General features: G+C 40.3%; 2 protein-coding genes across 5 annotated transcripts in view; one reads left to right on the plus strand and one right to left on the minus strand.

The window, feature by feature from the left end:
- Positions 1 to 497, minus strand: part of MRRF (mitochondrial ribosome recycling factor) — a 41048-nt gene extending 40551 nt beyond the window's left edge. The window contains exon 1 of the mRNA XM_054726941.1: positions 432 to 497. The gene's annotated coding sequence lies outside the window, so the exon portion shown is untranslated. The remainder of the gene's footprint in view (positions 1 to 431) is intronic.
- An 80-nt stretch (positions 498 to 577) lies between these two features.
- Positions 578 to 21890, plus strand: RBM18 (RNA binding motif protein 18). Of its 4 annotated transcripts, none has more exons than XM_008152147.3 (6): positions 592 to 655; positions 3755 to 3883; positions 11816 to 11942; positions 14899 to 14985; positions 16671 to 16756; positions 19927 to 21890. In XM_008152147.3, exons 2-6 carry the CDS (start codon positions 3771 to 3773, stop codon positions 20084 to 20086), a joined length of 573 nt encoding a protein of 190 aa, XP_008150369.1. In that variant the 5' UTR covers positions 592 to 655; positions 3755 to 3770; the 3' UTR covers positions 20087 to 21890. The 4 variants fall into 4 exon arrangements, with proteins under 4 accessions (XP_054582918.1, XP_028017286.1, XP_008150369.1 ...); XM_054726942.1 differs by lacking the exon at positions 592 to 655 and adding an exon at positions 713 to 955; XM_054726943.1 differs by lacking the exon at positions 3755 to 3883 and having other exon boundaries at positions 578 to 655.
- Positions 21891 to 23556: the final 1666 nt, after the last annotated feature.

Genomic DNA, 23556 nt, shown 5'->3' on the forward strand with positions numbered 1-23556 from the left:
AGGCTTTGGAATTTAAGCTCCATTAATTACTAGCCACGTGACCCGGGTCAAGTTTTTTTTCTTTTTTTTTTCTCTGAGCTTCCTGTTTCTTCACCATGGGAATAATGATATCTATACCCGTGGTATTGTTCTGGGAACTAACATTCCTGCTAGGTGATGGGCTACTAAATAGCGGCTACAATTTGGTAAACGACCCCCCACACACATCAAATGCTCCAAGTTCCTAGCTGATGACACGTGTTCCGCCCCTAACCCGTGACACCCGCTCTGATGCTACCGGTCCCGCCCCCAGCCGTAAGGTCGAGCCGGACTCGATGGGACTCGTCGGGGTACCACGATCAGGCCCCCTAAGGTCCCTAAGAAGTCCTGGAGTAGAGATCTCTGGTACCGGAACCCCGCGCGCGCCTCCAGGCCGTGCCGAGACCACTCACCAGCTATCAGCCAGGCTATTGGGAAAAGGCTCGGGCGACCTCGGCGACAGCGGCGGCGCTGGCGTCGTGACGTCACGGGGCGGGGCGTCGGCGCAGGCGTAGTGCGTCACCCGCGGCCCGGCGGCAGGTAACGTTGAGACGGAGGCGTCTGGAGCGTGGTGGCCCGCGGGGTTGGGACCTGCTCTAGGGGGCATGAGCCGAGGGGAAGACGCCGAGGCCAAGAGGTGAGTCCGGGCCCCTGCACCACAGCCCCGGCCCCGGCGGGCCTCCCCGGGGAGGCTGCCGGAGAAGACGCCTCTCAGGCCCCGCCCCGGATTGTCCCGCCGCTGGCCCGGAAATAACAATCCGAGTGGTGACCCGTCGCCTCTGGGAATTCGAGGCCTGGATCGGGAAGCCGGGGTTCCACGTTGGACTCCGCCGTTAACAGCCCTTAGGAACGAGGGCCTTTGCTTCTGTGCACTTCATTTACCCCCAAATGACTGTTCCTGGCTTCCAGAGTTGTTGCAGCTCAGCTGGGAGGATAGGTGAAAAAGCGTTCTTGTCAACTCTGTTAACAATCTATAAGTGTTGTCGCTGTTGCAAAGTCAGAGGATTTTGAAAGTCGCATGCCGTCTTGATTTCTCATTACACTTTATTGTTTCTCTAAAAGCGCTGTGCTGAGAGCTGTCACAGATACTGCCCTATTTTAGCCTCATAACGACCCGTGAGATAGGGATAATTGTGCCCATTCTAGGAAGAAAGAAGAAACTGAGGCTGCGAGTAGAAAAGAGGCTTGCTTCATTCATCCATTCATTCAGAAAATATTGAGCACTGGCCATGAGCCGCTGGGGATAGAACCATGATCAAAATAGGCAAGGCCCGCCCTGACCGGTTTGGCTCAGTGGATAGAGCATCGGCCTGCAGACTGAAAGGTCCCGGGTTTGATTCCGGTCAGGGGCATGTACCTTGGTTGCGGGCACATCCCCAGTGGGAGGTGTGCAGGAGGCAGCTGATCGATGTTTCTTTCTCATCAATGTTTCTGACTCTCTATTCCTCTCCCTTCCTCTCTGTAAAAAATCAATAAAATATTTTTTAAAAAAATAGGCAAGGCCCTGTCCTCTAGTAGCTTCCATTCTAGTGAGGGACACGGGAGATAAAACAGTAAGTCACAGAAAATGAATTAGTATTGTGTGGAAAGAAAAAGGTGGCTGTGGTAGAGACTAACAAGGAGCTCCCTCTATTAGGAAAAGCTTTTCTGAGGAGAGGACACTTAAGGGGGAGAAGGGATCATGACTTACTAAAGTCGTGCAGAAATTGGGTGCAAAAACCAGGATTTGAAGGCAGATTTTTTGGGCCCATTTCCTGTGCTCTTCCCACTAAAGATGGTGCCCTTCTGTGATACTAAGTAGCTATTGGTATCATTTCTGTTTTCAGACATGAGAAAATCAGAAGTTCCATCTCAAATATCATCTCCTTTAGAGGCCTTTCCACTAGTTCTAAAGTAGTCCAACCCCAGTATTCTTTTCCAGTCACCTTGCTTAGTTGTGCTTGCAAAACTTATCACAAATTACATCTTCTTTATTTTGCTTTTTTTGTGCCCTGCCCCTCTTCCAATTATAAGTACCCTGTGCGTACTTACTTATTTACTGCTCTGTCCCCAGTACCTAAACAATACCTGGAAAATAGAACCTCAATAAATTTTCTGTGAATGAATGATCTTTAAGAAAGTAGGAGGAAAGGAAAGCAGGGAGAAGACAAAATGTTTCTCCTCCTATTTTTACTCCTGGGATTCTGTTTATGTCTGTTTCACCTTTCTCTCAGGAGGTAAGAGCAAGAGCTATGGGTTATTCATTTCTTTATTTTCTGCACATAGCCCGGGGTTTAGCAGCTAGTGGTTGCTTGTCGAACATTGCCAAACAGATTGAACATGTGAGTGGGGAAAGGCAGAAAAATATCCTTTTGTGGGAATAGATAAACAGTCAACAAACAATTATCTAGGGGCTACTGTGCGCTAGACTTTATAGGCTGTGCTGAGATGGTAAGAGGTAATGGCAATGTTGTTATTAAACAGCTCCTGCCGCGCCAACCTTTTGAGGCACTTTTGGTTATATAGGACACGTTTTCTGTAGCAGGGAGTTCTGAAGTCGGGCACAGCCTGCCATTTTCCCAGCCCTTTTATCTTTTCTTCGCTGCGTTATATTTTCATGAATGCTGTATTTTATATCTGGCATCTCATCTTTGTCTTCACAACAACCTTAAGGTATAAGCAGGGCAAGGTTTATTGTGTAGAGATGAGGAAACTGAAACGTAGGGAGAAGTGACTTCCAGTCGAAATGCCAACATTTGAAACCTAGTCTTCTGACACCAGGTTTTTGCTTTATACACTACTGTCTCCATCATAATCCTCATTTTCCTTTTTGTCTATGAGATGAGACATTTCAGGAACTAAGACTAGCAATAATTTAAGCTAACATTAATTGAAAGCTTGTTAGGTGCTTTAAGTGTATTAACTCAGTAAGCCTGCACAACTCTTATGGCGTATTATTCCCATTTTACAGATGGGGAAACTGAGGCACAAGGTGGTTAAATAATTTGCCCAAGGTTACAAAACTAGTAAATGGTAGAAATGGACTAACTAAGGAGGAAGTTAGTCTCTTCTTCCCAGCCTCTCAAAATATTAAACATGATAATAGCTAATATTTATTGATTATTTACTGTTGTCAGATATAGCATTTAATGATTTTTTCATGCACTGCCTTTAATCTTCACATTGGCTCTATAAGATAAGAACTGTTCTTTCCATTTATATAAATGAGGAAACGGAGGCCTATAATGTTTAGGTAATTTATCAAGTCACATAACCTGCTTGCAAACTCAGTTCTAACTCCAAAATCTGTGGCCTTTAATTTCCTGTATTGCCTCTCTCACAAGGAAGAGGTATACTATTGCTCTGCCTTACCCATCTTCTTTAGTGTCATTAAAACTTGCTTTCTGGTGGTTTCCAAGGCTTACTTTGGGTGATAATTGTTAAACTGGAGTATCGTGTAGTAACAGAGACTTTGGCCTCCTGCCCAGTCAGCCTCTGGCTTCAGAAGAGGAAAACTTGAGTTTCTACACACAGAACCACACCCCTTTCACTTTAAATGGAAGCTTTTACTTTCTGGCTGCCAGAGGAGCTGTCCCAAGGGGACTGGTGCTGGGGCCCTGCTTGTGGAAGAACTGAGGCCTTTGAAGGACTGCCCAGGGCATTCCCTCCTTGAATAAATGTTTGTTGAACTGAATTTGAAGTCTCATGTTCACACAGTGTTGCTCTTCTCCTGCCTGAATGTTCACATTTCCTTTAGTATTTAATAGAGATTGATGGAAGCAGAAACCAAAACTCTTCCCCTGGAGAACGCATCCATCCTGTCAGAGGGTTCCCTACAGGAAGGGCACCGGTTATGGATTGGCAACCTGGACCCCAAAATCACAGAGTAAGTCAAAGTCATCTTGATTCATTGCCTAGAAACTGGGATGCCTGCAGTGGTGTTCAGAAGAATTTTTAAGGGATATAGGATATATTTTGGCCCTTTTACCTATGTTTCAATTGTCTTTAAAGGAAATGTGATGTTATTATTAGCCTGTTATTTTGGTATTTTTCTTATATTTGTACTCTTCTACTGCAAAGACATAGACTTGAATAGCCATTAAACTATATTCTTTTTTTCTACTTGCCAGAGATCAACTATTTGAATCCTTTTACCTAGTGATCAGGAAATTATTTTCTAGAATCAGCTTTGGGCATGATTCCCTCAAAATGAAGGAACAAGCAGAAGTCTCAGTATATTCATAGGCAGGTAGAGGGGCAGCACTTGACTTTAATTCATGTTAAACAGCCATGGGAGGTCAGAGCTGGAAGGAATCTTAGAGATCACCTCAGTTCCTTTGGTTTTCATCCATTCATTAAATGATTTGAGCGCCTACTATGTGCCAAGTGCCTTATGCTAAGCAATTTTCAAACTCTTGAAATCTGAGGAACCTTGTCTTAAAGTAATGAGAACGTATATGTATATATAAAGTAAGAGCTCAGAGCTGCTCTGATTAAAGGGGGGAGGGAGGTGCACTCAGAGCCTTTTGGTAACTACCACCCTTTCTGTAGCAAGCACTTATAGGACTCCATGAAGACCATTTGAAAATCTCATATGTCCAGCTCTCTAGACCTACAGTAGAGGCCCCAAGAGATGGAAGTGTCTTGCCCACCACAGTCACAAAAGTAATTGAATTGTCCTGACTCCCCACTCTTCCCATTGGGGACATTACAGTGGAAAGGAATTTCTTAGCAAAGAGAATGGAGATGTTTTTCCTTCTCCCAGTTGTTCAGGGTGGTGATTGGTAGCAGGAGAGTAAAGTGTGAGTGGATTGAGCCAGATGGGGCAGTGCTTAAAGTAAGCGTGGAAGATATCATCAGTCCTAGTAGTTACTCCCTTTGTAATAGTGTTAAAAGGAAGGGGAGAAGAGACAGCGGAACCTTCAGAGTCTGGGATGAGAGGAGGTACATTTAAGGGTTGATTAAGAGGCAAGAAAAGATCCCTAGCCCGTTTTGCTCAGTGGATAGAGCGTCAGCCTGTGGACTGAGGGGTCCCGGGTTCGATTCCTGTCAGGGGCATGTACCTTGGTTGCGGGCACATCCCCAGTAGAAGGTGTGCAGGAGGCAGCTGATTGATGTTTCTCTCTCATCGATGTTTCTAACTCTCTTTCCCTCTCCCTTCCTCTCTGTAAAAAAATCAATAAAATATATATTTTTTTAAAAAGAGAAAGGAAAAGGGATATAAACTAACATATGACAGAAAGTTTAGTTTCTTAAACCTGCTCAAGCTCAAATCAGCTAAATGTAGATACTGTTCGGTCCCTCTGGAAATTATGATGATATTTAAGGTTGTGTTGCCCCATATTATGTGACCTTGGTCATGGGGGGCCTGAAATATAGACTGCATTGATTTTGTTCTCTTTATGGCTCATGGCTTTGAGGATGAATGTGTGAATCTGCCCAACCTCTCAGTTCATGTGTGTTGATCAGAAAAACGGTTTCCATCATCTAAAACCCAAGCTTGTGAGGGGATACTCCCAAGAATGGTTTCCATTCCTCTCCCTGCTTGTCTGAATGGAAATCTGGAGTGTGGAAAACTGTTCATTGTTTTGGCTGCAATTCCCTGTAATGAGACCCTTGTTCTAAGTGTGTCCTGCTGCTTGTCAGGAAGGTTCAAGTGGGCATCTGCCACCTCGGTTTATGCCATAAGTTGGAGTATATGAATGTTTTCTTCAGTTACAGCATTAACAACACTGAATCAAAACTTTCCCTCTGGTGCCTCTGCTCTTTTTACATCAGGCCGAAGGTGGGCAGCAAGTCCTAACCTGCAGGTCGGGGCCTTGCGGGTTCTACCTGTGGCTTCCCACTTCTGTATCACCAGAGATCATTTTCACTCTTCTTCCTCTACGGACTCCTCATTGTAAAGCATTTTCTCTATTAAGCCAATTTATTAAATAATAATAATTTTTTAAAGACATAGCTACCAATCATAGCCTATGATTAACATGAAATACTTAATATCACCTCATTTGATTTACTTAATTATAACAAAGAAAACTAACATTTTAGTATGGTAGGTCTTATCTTATAGGAATATGTGATTTCCTTCCAAGTGTTTGAAGCAGAGAAACTTCTGGATCCTGTTCCTCTCAATGTAGGTAATAGCCTAGACTAGTTATTAAAGTACAGTCATTCCCAAACATTGAAAGGATTACATGATAAAACTTATGTGACCTTGTGGTGCCTGGCTTATACGTCAATCTCAGACGGTATTGTTTGAATCCAAATCTCTAAACTTCTAATGACTTGCCAGAAGTTTGCAGAGCACCCTCCGGTTTTCGTAATGAAACTGACACCCCACCAACAGATTGGTACTAGTTCTTGCCTGTTTTCCATTCAACAAAACCATTCTTATCTTTCTTTCCTCTGCATACTCATACTCTTTACCATCCCTCCTCCTGATCTCTTTTATAAACTGATCTGAATACCCCTCCTATAGAAATGCTTTTTTACCTCTTATTAGAAGACAAATTATAGTATTTTACTATCATGAATAGTTACAGAAGTATGTAAACCAGCGACAGTTAAAAACTTTACTGCATGCCCTGACCGGTTTGGCTCAGTGGATAGAGCATCAGCCTGCGGAATGAATGGTCCCAGGTTCGATTCCAGTCAAGGGCATGTACCTTGGTTGCAGGCACATCCCCAGTGGTGGGTGTGCAGGAGGCAGCTGATCCATGTTTCTAATTCTCTATCCCTCTCCCTTCCTCTCTGTTAAAAAAATCAATAAAATATATATATTTTTTAAACTTTACCACACATTTTTCATAGTAATCCTATGTGTGTGTGCTTGTTAGTTATTAATTGGAGTTGTGCTCAAGTTATACTAGGTTATCCATCGGTCTCCTCTCAACAGTATATGCATTGCTAACGAACTGTCCAGCACTCTAATATTCTGCTTCTTGTTATTTGTGTTCACTTTGTGGTTGCAAAACTGCCCATTTTAGGGCCATGCTAGAGGCCAGGAATATGACTAAACAGAACTTAGGGATTTGGATTTAGAGGAATAATGACATACTCTTATTTATGGAGGTAGCAGATTCCAAACTCATGTTCTTTCTACTATATTCTGATTCCTTTCGGTTACATTATAATTAATATTTCTTACCTATAAAGAGAATATTCAACTAAATGATCTGAATGTTTCTTCTAGCTCTAATATTGCATTAGTTCCTCTTATTTAAGGGTGTGACAACCTTGTGAAGCCAATGGAACATAATATTTTCCCTCTTTTATAGAAAGAGTTAAGTGAGTTGACTCAGTTTCCCACAGCCTGATTTAGTGCTCTTTGCACAAATAGATAATAGTCCAAATAATTGAATAGTTATAACCTAAAGTATCCTTGTCTAAATTTTAAAATGTAAGGACTTTTAAATTATGGGACCCAATCTAACTATAAAATTAAAACAACGCCTCTAAATATCACTAAAGGGGTAGGGGGGGAAGGAAGGACATATGTAATACTTTCCACAACAAAGATTTTAAAAATAAATTTTCAACCTTCAACAGAAAAAATGATAAGTTCATGTCCTTATATATTGTCTATTTTCCACACTGTGGTTTCCTCTGAAGGGTTAATACTGCTTTCTTTTTCAACTATTAAATGTGCTGTGTAGAAGGCAAAATTAATAGCCACAGCATTATGCAAAAGAAGTATGAACAGGAATAAAGCCAGGAGAAATTCTCTAAGAAGGAGCATTCTAAATGAATGGTGAATCATAAATGAAGATAGGAATAAGAAAGATTGCTGTGTGAGCAGAATATCAGGAAGACCTTTTTTTCTTATTTAAAAAAGTGTTTTTATTGATTTCAGAGAGAGGAAAGGAGAGGGAGAGAGAGATGGAAATATAAATGATGAGAGAGAATCAGTTGACTGCCTCCTGCATGCCCCCTACTGGGGATGGAGCCAGCAACCCACGCATCAAACGGGACCTCCTGGTTCATAGGTCGATGCTCAACCACTGAGCCATACTGGCTGGGCTCAGGAAGACCTTTTTGACTAAAGGAGAGGTTGAATACTAAATGATAATGAAAATATTTGGAGAAATAGAATACTATCAGATTAAGATAGTCTTTAAAAGTTATTCAAACCTGATTGAATTTCATGTAGAAGAGACGCATTGTGGGTGTTTAGCAAGAGACTGATATCATGAAAATGATATATAATAATAAAAGCATAATATGCTATCATTAGACCGGACTTCCTTCCGGATGGCCTTCCATCCTTCCAGATGAAGCCAGGCTGCAAGGGAAGCCTGGGTCCTGGGTGCCTGCTGGCAGCCGGAGGGAAGCCTGGGTCTTGGGTGCCAGAGGGAAGCCGGTGCCAGCAGCCGGGGGAAGGAAGGCCTACTCCTGCACGAATTTCGTGCATTGGGCCTCTAATGTTTTAATAGGAAAATTAGACAGTATGAAGGATGAATTGGAGGGACAAGACTAAAGATGAAGTTTAGCTACAGATCTGCCATTAATATCCCCTAGATAGAGACAGTGAACTTGGAGGCCAGTGGTGAATCAAATGAAGAAAAAGTGATTGAAGAGGAGTGGAGAGTTGAAGATGATCCTAATGTTTCTTGCCTGAGAAATGTAAAAGAATCTTGTCCACACTGACCACTGGGATAGCTGGAAAGAGGCAAAAGTTTGTGGAGGGGAAGAGGTCAGTTTGGGGTAGACTAAGTAAACTTGAAAGCAGTAGAGAGTCATCCAGGTGGAAATGTCCTTCTGATACAGACTTTCACAGGTAAACTAGAATGCAAGGAAAAATAAATGCATTATGAAACAGTCTTTACTGTTTGCTTACATTTGGAACACAGTAAGACCAGTCTATTACATACAAAGCATAGAACATGAAGACCTACCACATAACAATTTCTATAAGTTTAGAAAGAAATTTTTCTTTGAAACAATTGTGTGCTAAATATCATCTTAAATGTCATTTTGTTGCTTCCCATTGCCTTCAGCATCAAATTAAAATTCCCTCACTAAGCACACAACATGCTTCATAACCTGTCCCTTCCTGCCTTCCAGCCTCATCTCTTAGTGCCTCCCCAACTCTCTTTCAATCGATCAGACTTTTTGTCACCTATATATCTGTGTACTTAGCATTCACGGACCACTACTTTCCCTGCACAATTGGTCCTCTTCATCTTTATGCTTACCGTATGTGCAAGCATGACATGTAATTGATTACATATCTCCCTCTTCTAACCAGAATGTGAAGTCCTTGCAGGCAGGGACCTACTTGTATTCATCTAGTCCCGTGGTCGGCAAACTGTGGCTCGCGAGCCACATGCGGCTCTTTGGCCCCTTGACCGCCTAGGCGAGTCTGTTTTGAAGAAGTGGTGTTAGAAGAAGTTTAAGTTTAAAAAATTTGGCTGTCAAAAGAAATTTCAATTATTGTACTGTTGATATTTGGCTCTGTTGACTAATGAGTTTGCCAACCACTGATCTAGTCCAAGTGCCTAATAAAGTTTTTGACACATAGTAGTTGTCTGCTTTAACATTTGAATAGATTACTTACTTATTTGCCATTAGGCAGGAATGCCATTTAAAGACCCATTACAAAAAACAACAACACACTGATTTAAGTTGCTGGTGTAGTAATTCTCTAGCTCCAGAAATCTGCAGGGCCCACATTTCCTGCACCAGCGGCGAAGCAAGGGTCTGGTGAGTAGTGAGATCTCCCATTCTTCAGCAGCAGATGAAAGTGCTTGCAGATGTGAAAGCAAGAGTCTTCAGGCTTTTTTCACTATCAGAGCTTGCAGTCCCCATCTCCAGGAAGCAAAATAGTAAACATTTCATTCCTTTTGTTTCGGTGTTCCGATAATTTCAAGAAATTATCAAACAAGAAACGAAATCCTGGAGAAGTTGAAAGACACAGACCTAAGCAGATGTTCCTGGAATCTTAAGGTCGGGCTTCTCGGGCAAAACGTATTTGTTAGCTTTTCAAAGAATAATCTGCCGGCTTTTTTTTTTTTTTCCTGAGTAAATTAAAATTCATTTCCTAGGAAATGCCGATCGTCTTACCTTCCTGCTATTAAGCAGAATAGAGCTAATGAAAAGATGACCAGCCCACAGAGTCCTTTAGATTGTTTTTTTTTTTTAAAAAACGGGTTTGACCCACCATTCATAGCAACTGGTGCAGTGTTATGGTTTGAATGGGTGTAGTAAGTGGAAAATGCAGCTGTGAATTAGAGACATTGAGGGAGACTCTTCTAGCCTATCTGTCTGCATTTCAGAGACTCACTCTTGCTGTTCAAAAAATCAAGTAAACCAGAAATCTGCACTTGAGGTGTCTCCCTTTCCCCTGATGAATCACCTCCTACATTCTCACTCACAGTTGAGGTCTCCTGGTGGGACTTGAGAGTTTAGAAATGAGAGGGTTGTTTTTTCTTTCAAAATAGGTCTAAAGACCAGATGAATATCCACAGAATACCTTGGGATCCTTGCATCCTGCCCCAGTAAAAGACCTGTATTGTGTCTTCCTTTCTCCACTTTGTCAGGCACCTGATCCAGGATAATGGGCTTGCTTGTCAATGTGTGTTAGTGTCAAATTTAGTAGAGCTTATGATCCAGTTCCTATCTTTCCGCTTCCCAAAGGAGATTCTTAGTCAAGAATAAAATCTTGATGAGTTTCTCCTAGAAAACAATGTGAATATAAATGTGGCTGTAAGGACAGCTTTACTGACTCCCTGTGGGGTAGAATTCCCAGTAATAACAGATTTAGCATGTGGGCTGATACCTTTTTAGTATCACAGGGACAGCATTGTTTAGAGAAAGCCTTGACTCCATTTGAATAGTGCGGAGGATGCCAGGAGGAAGGCCAAAGGAAAAGGAAACGGGAGAGCTGTTGGTTTGTCTCACCCTTGCATCAGATGACAGGAAGTCGGAATTGAGATTGGCCACAGCAACCTGTTAAGGCCACATCTGTTTGAATAACTTAAAAGCTCTATAGAAACCAAATAAGTTTTAGAGAAAGGAATCCAAGAAGAGGGTGAAGGGCAGAGTGGCAAGCAAAAGCTTGAAATAAATTTCTTCCCTGGCTAGCTATATGCTTTATTCAACCATGCTCCAGAGTCTAAACTGTGTTAAGAAACAGGCTTGTTAGTTCCCCACAGCTGGATGGAACTGGCCAGGTTCCCCTGTCCTATGTGAGATCAGCCTGAGTCACATTGTGGTTCCACGTTGTCCTGGCGTTCAGTCACATCAGAGATTGAAACTCAAGCACTTAATAATGGAAGTGCCACTAGCTGTGGCTTGATTTGGGGCAGTTTCTCACAAGCGCAGTGTGGGGTTGATGACTGCAATCTAATAGGGAGGTGTTTCTGGATTACTTGTTTGTGTGATTGTGTACGTGTTTGTTACTTTATTTTTTGACTTTTGGAGTGTGAGTGTGTGTTTGTGATGGAGTTGTAGTTATTCACAAATATTATTTCATTGCCAAGAAGTTAAAAATAAATAAATCGACACTATTTTTGAGCTTTTCTCCAAAAGAAAAACAAATGGTGCTTATGGGCCAGACAGCTGTTTGTTAGGTGTGGTTTTTTGTTTGGTAGTTTTGTGCTGGACAGACGCATAGCCATGACAATTCTCGTTCCCATTCCAAATAGAGGCAAACAACTCTGTTTGCCAAATAGACTAACAGAGCAGTTTGGAGGAAGGCAGGGGGCGGGGGCGTGAGATGTTATCCCTGGAGTAAATTATCTCCTGCTTTTATCTCATACTCAGGCTCATTGGCAAACAGATTCCCTGAGCGTACTCATGGACTGTGCTTTCTCCACAGATACCACCTCCTGAAGCTCCTCCAGAAGTTTGGCACGGTAAAGCAGTTTGACTTCCTTTTCCACAAGTCAGGTGCTTTGGAGGGACAGCCCAGAGGGTACTGTTTCGTTAACTTTGAAACTAAGCAGGTAATTGGACTGCTTCCCCTTTCACGGTACTTAGGCTCTCCCATAGTATTTGTGCATGTCTCTTAACTACTAGAATAGCAGTTCCTTGCGGGCAGGAGCCAAGTCTGATTCATGCCTGTGTGCCTTGCTCTGAGTCTTAAAGGAGGTCCTTGGTAAACAAAAGAATTAGTGAATAGCTTCCAAAGTTTACCCTCCCTAGGCTTTTGGACAAAGGTGGCTGACCTACTTTTCTGACCAAATGCTTTGGGATGCCCACATGAAGCAAATGGACATCCTCTTCCCTCGTCCGCTTTGTTTTTTTCCTTTAGTGGCTGACCAACAAAGCCTCCTTCTCTTTCAGTAGTTTTTGCCCTGTGGTACAAAGCCCTCCCTGTCTGTGGTGAGCCACCCACAAACTCTTTTTTCTTTTAATTTCTTAAAAATTTACCCTTCTTCTCAATGTCTCCAATAAATGCATACAAATTTGAATATATATAAAGGAAGAAAACATCCAGCCCCAATCATGATATATACATGTATCTTGTATTAAAATTTTGTCCTTGGGATGGATATGCATTGATAAAGAACTTTAATTTGAATGTTATTAAATATAGAGACATTGCTCAGTACTCTTTGTAACTATTAGTTTTACGTGAGAACATTGTCTAGTTATTATTTTATTAATAATTGTATTTGGATGTTTTTCTTATTTCTTAAAAGTAAAGCATGTTTATTATAGATGAAAATATAGGTAAGTGGCTTAATTTATCAGCCAGATGTCCAGAAATAATCAGTTAATTTTTAGTTATGTGTCTTTTAGTTTCTTCTTCTTTCTTCACATTCCCACAAACAAAACAACAACCCTGGAAGACTTTATACATACACACATGTATGGCTTATAATACATGAATAGGATCATATGATCCTGTTTGGCACTCAGAGTATACTAAATTTTTTTCTGGCACCTAATACACATTAAGAAAACATTCTGTATCATAATATTGTGGTTTCACTGGTATAGATATAAATATGTAAAAATTCATTGATCTGTATCTTTAATATTTATACATTTTATTACATGTAGCAGACCTCAGTTTAAAAGCTAATCAACAGGATGTTTGATGACCGCATAATATTTCATTATAAGAACATATTGTATTTGATTAACTGTTAGCTATTTAGGTTCTCCCTAGTGATTCACAAGTGTAAACAGTGCAGTAGTGAATATATTTGCAACTCTAACCATGCATACTTACTACACTCAGGAAAATGGAGTGGCATCAACAAAGGCCATGCATATTTTTCATAATACAACTGCCAGATTGCTGTCAAGAAAATGTGTCAGTATGTGCTGAGATGTCATTGCCCTGCCCCGTACTGGGGATTTTTTTTACAGCTGTGATAGGCAATAAGTGATACATTGCTGCTCTAATTGTTCAAGTTTTGGAGAAACTGAAAGAATGCCTGATATGGTTAGCATTTTTAAGTACTTTATTTTTCCTCAATGATAGAGCGTGATGACGATTCTTACAGACAAATAAAATCTGTGGTCTTGCTGGACTAGAAGTCACAAAGCCTAACTTCTATTCTGGCTCTTTTATTTATTAACTTTGGACAAGTTTCTTAACCTCTTTGGCCTCGGTTTTCATCTAAAAATGGGGATTAAAAACCTACACCCTTCTTACCTCTAGTTGAGAGACTAGATGAGGGTGCATAGGAAAACATAGTTGACATTTAACAATAGTGTTGACTGCAAGAACTTTGAAACAAGATATAGAGATAGGAAGTTATTTCTTGAAGCATTTGTCACTGCTGGCATCTTACTAGTGTTGATGCAACAGAATTAATAGAGAATGCCATGTAAATTCTAGTTGAATAAATAAAACTTAAAAAGGAGAATAAAATGTCTCTTTTATCCATCCCTTTAACTTTACATGCCGTAGTGAGGCAAGGAAGCCGGTGACTTAATATCTGACACATAGTGAGTACTCAATAAGTATTTGTTGAATGTCATACTGGTAAGCTCTAGAGGAATAAAGCAACCACTAGTAAAACCCGACTGGAATGCCTGCTGGTCTTACACTGAGTTTGCAAATAGACTGTCCCTGTTTCTTTTCTTGTTCCTTAAGGGCTTCTGCACCCCCAGTGAACATGGTTCCTCTTGGCCAAATGCCTTGTGGATACACACAGAGCAGAGAAGGCTCAGCAGGATGGAAAAGTACAGCCAGGCTTCCTGGGAATGTCCTAGAGTGCCTGTTATCCAGCTTCAGGAATTCCTTTCAGCCTGGTTGCTCCTGTGTCCGATAGGGAAAAGGTCAGGGGACTTCTGGCTTGGAAAGCCAGGTGCATAGATTGCCTCACAGATACCTTGCTCACAGTCTCTTTGACTTACTCCTGCTTTTTCCGGCTTAGTTTTCTTCACCCCCATGTCCTTTGAGGCCATTACTGTTTCTCACTTTGGATCCAGGGAGTATGAGCCCTAGTCCAGGATACAGTTTCAGGGTTCCTGGGGGGAGTACTAGTTCTTGACACAGTAAGTGCTACCCTGACTAACAGAAGTAGGTAGGAAGGTATCACCCAATAAGAATAATACTATTAGCTAATGTTGGTTGAGTGCTTCCCACACACTCCATGCTTTCCATGTACGCTTTTACTCCTCACAGCAACCATCGAGGAGCAAGTATTCTCCATGTTTTACAGGTGAAAAAGCTAATATTCAGAGAGATGATTTATAAGTGACCTGCCAGACACTAAACTGCCATTAAGTGACAGAGCCAGGATTTAAATTTTTGTTTGACTAAAAAACTCATACCCTTTTTATTATTTTGCTTTTTTTCTTTGTAATCTTTTTGCCAATTGTTTACCAAAAGTGGTGTGGTTAGAAATTCAGCCATCAAAGCTAATGAGGCCCTTGTGAATACATATAGCAGGTCAGGCATTTGACTCGTTGACTAACGGTAGGCCCTTTCCTGGACAGGAAGCAGAACAAGCCATCCAGTGTCTCAATGGCAAGCTGGCTCTGTCTAAGAAGCTGGTGGTGCGATGGGCCCATGCTCAAGTCAAGGTAAGTCTGAGACGCTAGAAAGGCAGCTTCAGCTCATCCTAATGAGTCTTCCGAAAGACAATTGTCCACTTACCCATTTGCATCCCAGTCTCTTCACATCTGGAACAGCCATACTTTGGTCTCCTACTTGTATTTACCATGTGTGTTGCCAGATTTTTCTTTTGAGAAGCATCTCAAGAGGGATTAAGTTCTTCATTGTTTCTCTCCACATACCCACAGATTCTGTTTTTGATTGATTTTTCCATGTGGGTGATGTGTATACTCAGACCTCTATCATTTTTTTTGGTGGGGTGGTTCTTTGGAGGGAAAAAAATGTATTTATTTTTAAAATTAGTTGCTTTAGGCATTATTAGACTCTCCCCAGCCTCTCGAGTCTGTGAAGAGTTTGAATATGTTTATTCTAAATGCTTGAGAAGTGGGTAGTTTGCATGAGTGCTTAAAACACTGGCATCTCATTACACCAGATATTTCGAGAGTTATTTTTGGTACTTTGCAGTGTCTGTATTGTCTTCAAGGCCTGAGAAGTGGCACACTGCCTTGTTCGTCTTGTAGGAGGTCTCTTGGGAGAGCACACTGGAAAAGCTATGACCATTTTAAAAAATGAATGGCTTTCTGTCCTGGCCAGCATAGAGGTGGTGAAGTACAGGAACTGGAGTAACCCCAGGAGTGGATTCCCTTTCTTCTGCAATGGGGTTGGCAGACCTGCAAAAAGATTTGTGGCCGTTAAAACTGGAGCTTCAGTCTTTAGCTATATGAACATGGGTTTTTGATCAGAGACTCCACCCAACAGGTTTCCCGGAAGAGTCAGAAATTAAACATTTGAGCTCAGTGTCCAAGCTGGAAAACCGAGCTCAGATACTTCGGACCCTGCATTTCAGGTGGTCAGCCACAGAGTCTTCTCAGCTTCCAGGGCTCACTGCCTGGAAGATAGAAATGAGGAAAATTACCAAAGGCTTTTTTACTCAAAAGAAAATCAAGTCTCATTTGCCAGACTGGCTGTCATTTTCTCATTCTGCATCTCACTGAAAAGACACGCAAGAGAAATCATTCTTCATTCCTTCTTTCATTTGAGACTCTGTGCCTCATACTTCCCTTCTCCTACAGGTCTTTTGACCAGAAGATCCTGGTTGCTCTGTCATATTATTTTTACTTTTTACAAGAAGTATATAATTATCTCACATCAAATTAAACTGCTCTTTTCCTGGAGAATGCTTTCTGTATCAGTGGCTGAAAGCTATTACTATTTTTTTTCTCCACTCAGGCCTGTTAAGAGTTGAATGTTATGCTTGGTACTTGTCAGAAACCTAGCAAAATTTAAAGTGTTTTGGATGAAGTAAAATAAATATGGTAAGAGGTGATATGTGACCATTAAAATAAGAATGTAAGGGCACTCCTGCCATGTACCTGTGCCACCTGTGAATTTGAAACTAGAAATTCTTTCCCTACCAGATAAGGAGAACTAATGGCTGATGGAAGGCTTCTTCTAAACTTCTTTTTCTAAATGTATAGCTTTAAGATAAAATTGTGTGGAGTTTTGCATTAATTCTAACTGTAAAGCTGTCCTAAAATTGTCTAGAAATGTGCTGATGATTTTCTGGTGGGGTTGAAGTATATGGACCCATGCTCTGCAGTTAAAGGGCTGGTTTTTGCACAGGTGAAGTGATTTCTGTTTTTCTTACTTCCAGAGATATGATCATAACAAGAATGATAAGATCCTTCCAATCAGCCTTGAGCCATCCTCTAGCACTGAGCCCACTCAATCTAACCTAAGGTAAGATGGTGTACTGTAGAAAAACACAGTTATTCAAGAGCTTGAGCCATTTCTTCATTCCAAACCTTCATCCATGCTCTAGTAACTCCTCAGATTCTAAATTTCGAATAGAATCTACCAACATTTGACATGTTCAGAGAATGTATTCAGTTAAACTCCAGAATGTATACATTTCCTCTCTTCCATCCCCCCTATATATAGAATGCATTAAAAAAAAAAAAAAAAAAGTCTGGGTATACCTACCACATACCAGCCATTATGCCTGGCACTAGGAATACAGAGGTAAATCAGACACAGTCTTTACCTTATAAATAAGCATTTTAATAAGGCCCGTGTCTCTTTGGCATTTGTCATTACACACTAATTTCTCCCTAACTGTGAGTTCCTTATACAATATTTTACTTTGCAGCACTTTAATTCTGTGTACCATTTCACCCACTATAACAGTTTTGGTACTAGTATGTATAAATTGTCAGTTACGTCTTTGGAGTTAATTCAAAACAGAAGGAACTAAGGGTTGGGTTGAGAAAGGGGAAGTTAAATGGATAGCTGAGCAGAAGTAGAGTTTTGGGGCTTCTTTTTTGGAGGGTGTTTGGTTTTTTGCATTGTAGCCTAGGGAGATATATGAACAATAGTAATAGCCAAGATTTATTGAGCTTACTATGAAGCAGGCACTATGCTAAACACTTTACATGCCATAGGTCATGTGATTATAAAATTCTGGTAAAAGTACTCTTATGCATATTTTACATAAGAGGAAACTGAAGCTTAGAAAGGTAAAGTATCTTGGCCAAGATCACACAGGTAGCAAATAGCAGAGTCACATTTAATGCCAGTTTTACTGGACTTCAAAATTCAGTATTTTAGTTACTTCAGAGAAACTCCAGGCTGTAACTGCAGGAATATAGTTACTTCAGAGAAACTCCAGGCTGTAACTGCAGGAATATAGTTACTTCAGAGAAACTCCAGGCTATAACTGCAGGAATACAGTTCTCAAGCCTGTTCCAGGGGAAGAGAAGAAGATATGTGAAGGAGTGTCAGCATTTTATAAGCATTAGAAATCAGTATTCAGTCATAAAGTCAGGAGAGCAATGCCTATTTGGATAGAGGGCCAGAGAGAAAACAGACAGACAGAAAGCCTGTCTTTTGTGTCATGAACACCAAACAAAGCAGATTTGCAAGCATCTCATTAAAGTGAAGGTGATCCTGAAAGGTTTTCAGGAGGAATAAAATTGGTAAATTAACTTTTTGTGTTACTAGTACAAGTTTAATATTATTGGTATTTCTTAATTTTGTGCTGCTTTATTGTTTTGTACTTCCAGAAATTTAAAAAAGTATAATGACATCAATAGGTTCACTAGGAACTTATATCCACAATGCTATATTCCCACTAAGATGGAGCCTCTTTGATTACAGATCGGTGTCTGTGGAGGTTTTCATAAATCTAACCCTATAGGAAAAGGATTACTCCTTTTTTGCTGGGTGATCTTCATATTACAGTGAACATGTCTTTAGTTTCTTATTTTCAATGTTTTCACTTTTTAGTAGATAACCTAGTGTTTTCCATTCATTTTTTTAACCCAGAGAACCTCAGCTTACATCTTTCTATTAACATCTTTACCTAATTAGAGAAGGTTGTTTCCGTGTGACTCATACAGCATCAATGTCCCACTAATGACAGCGGTGCCAGAATGCATCTTGGTAATATAACATTTTTAATTCACATGGCTCATGTGAAGTGTGAGCGTGTGCAGCAGTGCATACCTTTGAGGACCTCTAAAAGGCATGTGTACGTTTCCTTCTACGCTTCTCTCCCTGACTGTGACCATGAACAGCAGCAAGAATGGAAAATAAAGGAGCCAGAGCTAAAACACATCCACTGCCTGAGTGCATTCTGGTCGAAGGATCACCGTGACCTTGATCAGAATGGACTTCCTTACAACTTCTGCAATGTCCCCTCACCTCTTCTCTCTAATATGGGGCTGCTCAGCTCCCAGCCTGATGGAGGGGAAAGCAAGGACTTTGATAAACAAATTGGACTTGAATCTCGACTCTGCAATTTGTTAGCTGTGTGAACCTGGGCAATCGCTACCTTTCTGCATTTGATTCTTTATAAGATGTGGACATAATGCCTGGCTCATTATAAGCACTCTGTAAACGATAGCCTTTATAAACAGACATTTGTCAGTAAAAAGAAACTTCATAGAATTTCCAGGATTTTTTTTTGCCATTATTCAGTGATTCCAAAGGTGATTCAAAAGGTGATACAATGTAATAGTTACTAGAATGGGCTTTGGAGTCAAATCTCAACCAATACCACTTACTGGCTATGTCTAACATTGAGTAAGTTAACCTTTCTATGCAAAAATAAGATTATAACCTATCTTACAATGTTGCTTTCAATTATACATGAATTTTTTCCCCAAATTTTAAGTGTACAGTTTAGTAGTGTTTAAATACATTTATAATATTGTGCAACCATCACTACCATCCACCTCCATAATTCTTTTCATCTTGTAAAATAGAAACTCTATACCCATTAAACAACCCCTGGCAACCACCATTCTACTTTCTGTCTCTATAATTTTTACTCAGTATCTCATATTAACTGGAATCATACAGTATTTGTCTTGTTGTGTCTGGCCTATTTCATTTAGCGTAAGTCCTCAAGATTCATCCATGTTGTAGCATATGTAAGAATTCCCTTCCTTTTTAAGGCTGAACAATATTTTAAAATGTATTATGTATCATATTTTGCTTATCTGTTCATCCATCAATGGACACTTGGGTTACTTTTGCATCCTATATTGAATAATGCTGTTATAAACATGGGTATTCAAGTATCTCATCCAGACCCTGCTTTCAATTCCAACATGAATTATTTCTGAGTGCCTACTAGCTACCAAGACACAGTGTTTGTACCTTTGGATTAAATGTGACAATATGCAAAGTACTCCTAACAGTGTTTGGGTTTATAGTAAAAACTTAACAGTTGGTTCAGATCTCTTTCCTGAAATGAGAGCATTGGTTATTCTTTGTGTGTTTGAATGTTCCTATTTGAGTATCTTGTTGCTTCTACAACATGAATGAGAAGTACAAGGAAGATGAAATACACAGTATTTTCTGAATGTACCCAAGCCCATTCTGACCCTCTGCTGTCCTTTTTCCAGCGTCACTGCAAAGATAAAAGCCATTGAAGCAAAGCTGAAAATGATGGCAGAAAATCCAGATGCCGAGTACCCAGCAGCGCCAGTTTATTCCTACTTTAAGCCACCAGATAAAAAAAGGACTACTCCTTATTCTAGAACAGCATGGAAATCTCGAAGATGATGGTTATGAATCACTGTAGCAGCAAAAGCAAATTGGTCTCCACACCTGAAACCCTCTGCCTTTGTACTTTGTAGATGTGACTGGTACTCGCCAGCAGAGCATAATCCCATGTTAGAGTTTGGTAAAATGACATTTTTGGCTGTTCCTATGGATGTTTCTACCCTGAAGTATGTGTGGAATTGAGCATCATCCAGAATAAATAGGATTCTTTCCAAAATTGTGATTTGAACACTGGGATGCTCTAGTTGGCTGGTTTGTTTGGATTTGTAACTCCAGAAACACTATGTAGTGTGCCAGAGAGAAAGGCAAACAAAAAATGTTATTATTTAAATCAGGAAACTAAATTTATTATCGTCTGTCTTAAAAAAAAAAAAAGCATTTTTCTGGGCTCAAGTGTCTTTACAACATGAAAGAGAGAGGGAGGGAAATGGGAGATTTTGAATCATGTTCAGAATTATTGTTCTAGAATTTACTATGGAAATCCCTCCAAGTGGACTAAAAAGGAAAAGTTCTTGGCAAAAGGGAGCTGGTTCTTTGAGCAAATGTTGTGGTAATCTGTTTAAGAAGTATGCTTATTGTCTCAAAATCCCAATTAGCAAAATATGCCATATATCTTAAAATTGTTTGCATCAACAAAACTATAGAATCAAATTTAGCATTTTGTACCACAACAGAAGTTCTCTTTGGAAACCCAACTTTTATTCTATAGTGATCATTGTTTTTTTAATCTAAATAATCCTGCCTTCTATAATACCAAATCTGGTTATTAACATGGGGCTTTTAAAATGCACTTATTGCATGAGATTGTTTTTATGGCATGAGAATGTTCTATTTGGAATTGTATCATGATCAATCTAAATAGAAAACAAAATTTCTTTGTAAACCTAAATGTTTCTATATTGATCTCTATCAAACATTATTTATTAATAATTGTCTAGGGGTCTAGTAGAAGAAATCGGATTGCCTGTGTGGGGTGAGGTGGGGACATACAGTAGACACAGTGGAGCAGGCACTACTCTGGCACCAAGATGGTAATGACCTCATGTTTTCTGTGGTTTTTAAAGGCTTGAAAGACTGCATGACTTATAACAATAGGGAGAGAAAAATCATGTTTATTTGGTAGTGTGATTAGGAGTGTGTTTCTCAGTGGTGTGGTCATCCTGGTGCCAGGTGGACAGGCTGTGTCATTGGGCAGCACCGTTGTCTCTTCACCAGGTAAATCATTATTTCACCTTAGGGTGCCATGCTTAGTGATTACAGACTTTTTACCATTGTCATTCCTAGCGAGAGGAAAGTTTCACTGTAGGAACTTAAGTCTTCCTATGAGCATAAGTGAATTTAAGACACTTGAACCAAAACGTCAGCATTGTGGGGTTTTAGAATTCACAGAGCTGGTTCAGAGAAATTCTTATCACCGTTCCCAAGGTAAATCTTTCTAGATATCTTTAGGTATTAAATACTTTCTGCATTCATTAGCTCTGTCTATGATGCACGTAACTCTCCTTCCATTTGGGGGATAGTGTACGGAGGTGGGAGAATCCTCTCCCAGTTTTCTGGTGACTTCTTAGAGTATAGAATTCACTATTTTATCCTTAAGTCCTCAAAGGGTTGTGGTGGTGTAGAACTCACTTAATGCAAAATAGTCTTCTATTTTTAATAGGAACTTAGAAAATACTTAACTTTGAATTATCTAGAGCTGTTTCCTTTAGAAACCAGAATTATTTATTTGTATTTAAAGCAATGTTTATTATTTGTACCAATTCTTATTCCTCTGTGTGAATAAATGGAAGACAGTGTCTGTGCAGTTGTGTCATCTCTCATCTGTTTTCTGGAATAAAGACTGCAGCTCTCTGGTAGGCTTGTTTTGCCTCAGAACTCAGGGCCAGTGTGTCAGGGAGAGGTAGGGGTTGGGTGGGGGGTTGCTGTATCTAAGAGCCTTCTCTGCAGAAGACTGGCTAGAAGCGCCCTCAGAGACAGTTCTCTCCACCTTTACACCTGCCTACTTCTGTTGTTAGACATGAGAAAAAAGACGAGCTGTTCTCACTGCAAATGTATTTAAGAAGAAATGGTTACTGGAAGTCCCTAAAAGCATCATACTGTGGCTAATCCCTTTTTCAAAGTGGAGGTTTCAAAAGAAGAAATGTGTGTGTCATAAATGTGCTGGAAGCAGTCTAGTGAAAGGTTTGTAAAATACAAGTGCTGTCTGTACTTTAAAATTATTTGTTGGCTTACTGTTTTGCTAAAATTGCGTCACTTATAATTTTGATTTATATAAGAGTGAAGAATTGAGGGAAATAGTCAAATGAAATGTGAACTATCTTAATCTCAGCTCCTATTTTATCAAATGTAAAATGTAACCCTAACCAGTTGATTTTCTGTAATTGGCATGTCAGTTTTGGGGAAGAGGATCACATAATGAAAGATTTTTCAAATCATGTCAAAAATCAACAGCAAAAGTTTTTTTAAACCAAATATCTTAGAGCCCTGTTGTTTATTAAGGTAGGTACAGTTAATTTTTGAGTCAGCAAATATATCTGATTTGTAATATTACTATGTAAAAGAACAGGATTAATTCTTGCTCATAAATTAAATGTCAACTACTGGTATGTAATCATGTTCCTAAAATAGGACTTCTCCCATCATTTTTATTCTTGATTTTTCTTTTTCTCTCCTGCTTCTATCTAATCCTGTAAACTCTACCTTCAAAATACGTCTTGAATCCAACCACTTGTCCCCATCTCCAACACTACCATTCTCCTTAAAGCCATTGTCATCTCTCACCTGGATCATGGCAGTACCTTCCTATCATCCTGCCTCCACCAGTGCCGCCTCAGTCAATTTTCTACACATTAGCCAAAGCAATCCTTTAAAATCTGAGCATGTCGTTCCCTTCTCAATGGCTTTCCATCACACCTGGAATAAACTCCAAAGACCTACAAGGCCTAAATGGCCTGTCCGACCATAGAGCCCTCTGCTATTCCCCTTCGTGTACTGTGCTCCAGTCCCATTGGCCTTGTTAAAGTTCCTATCACAAGGCCTTCACATTAGCTGTTCTTCAGAGCCCACTGCTCATTTGTTCATGTGTCTGTGCAAATGTCAATGATCAAGAAGCCACCTGAGCTCTAGCCGGTTAGAGCGTTAGCTCAGTGGATAGAGCGTCGGCCTTCGGACTGAAAGGTCCCGGGTTCGATTCCAGTCAAGGGCACATGCCTGGGTTGGCTCCATCCCCAGTAGGGGACCTGCAGGAGGCAGCCAATCAATGATTCTCTTCCATCATGGATGTTTCTATCCCCCTCTCCCTTTCTCTCTGAAATCAAAATATATATTTTTTTAAAAAGCAATAAAAAAAGTCACCTGACCTCCCTTACTTAAATCATAGCCCTGTCACTCCCCAATTCTTTTTCCCTTCTTCATTTTCTGAATAATACTTACCATTACCCAATTTTTTTTCAAATGCAGTTGACATTTAA

Source organism: Eptesicus fuscus, chromosome 15 (assembly GCF_027574615.1).
Source record: "Eptesicus fuscus isolate TK198812 chromosome 15, DD_ASM_mEF_20220401, whole genome shotgun sequence".
In the NCBI taxonomy this organism is placed as follows: domain Eukaryota; kingdom Metazoa; phylum Chordata; class Mammalia; order Chiroptera; family Vespertilionidae; genus Eptesicus; species Eptesicus fuscus.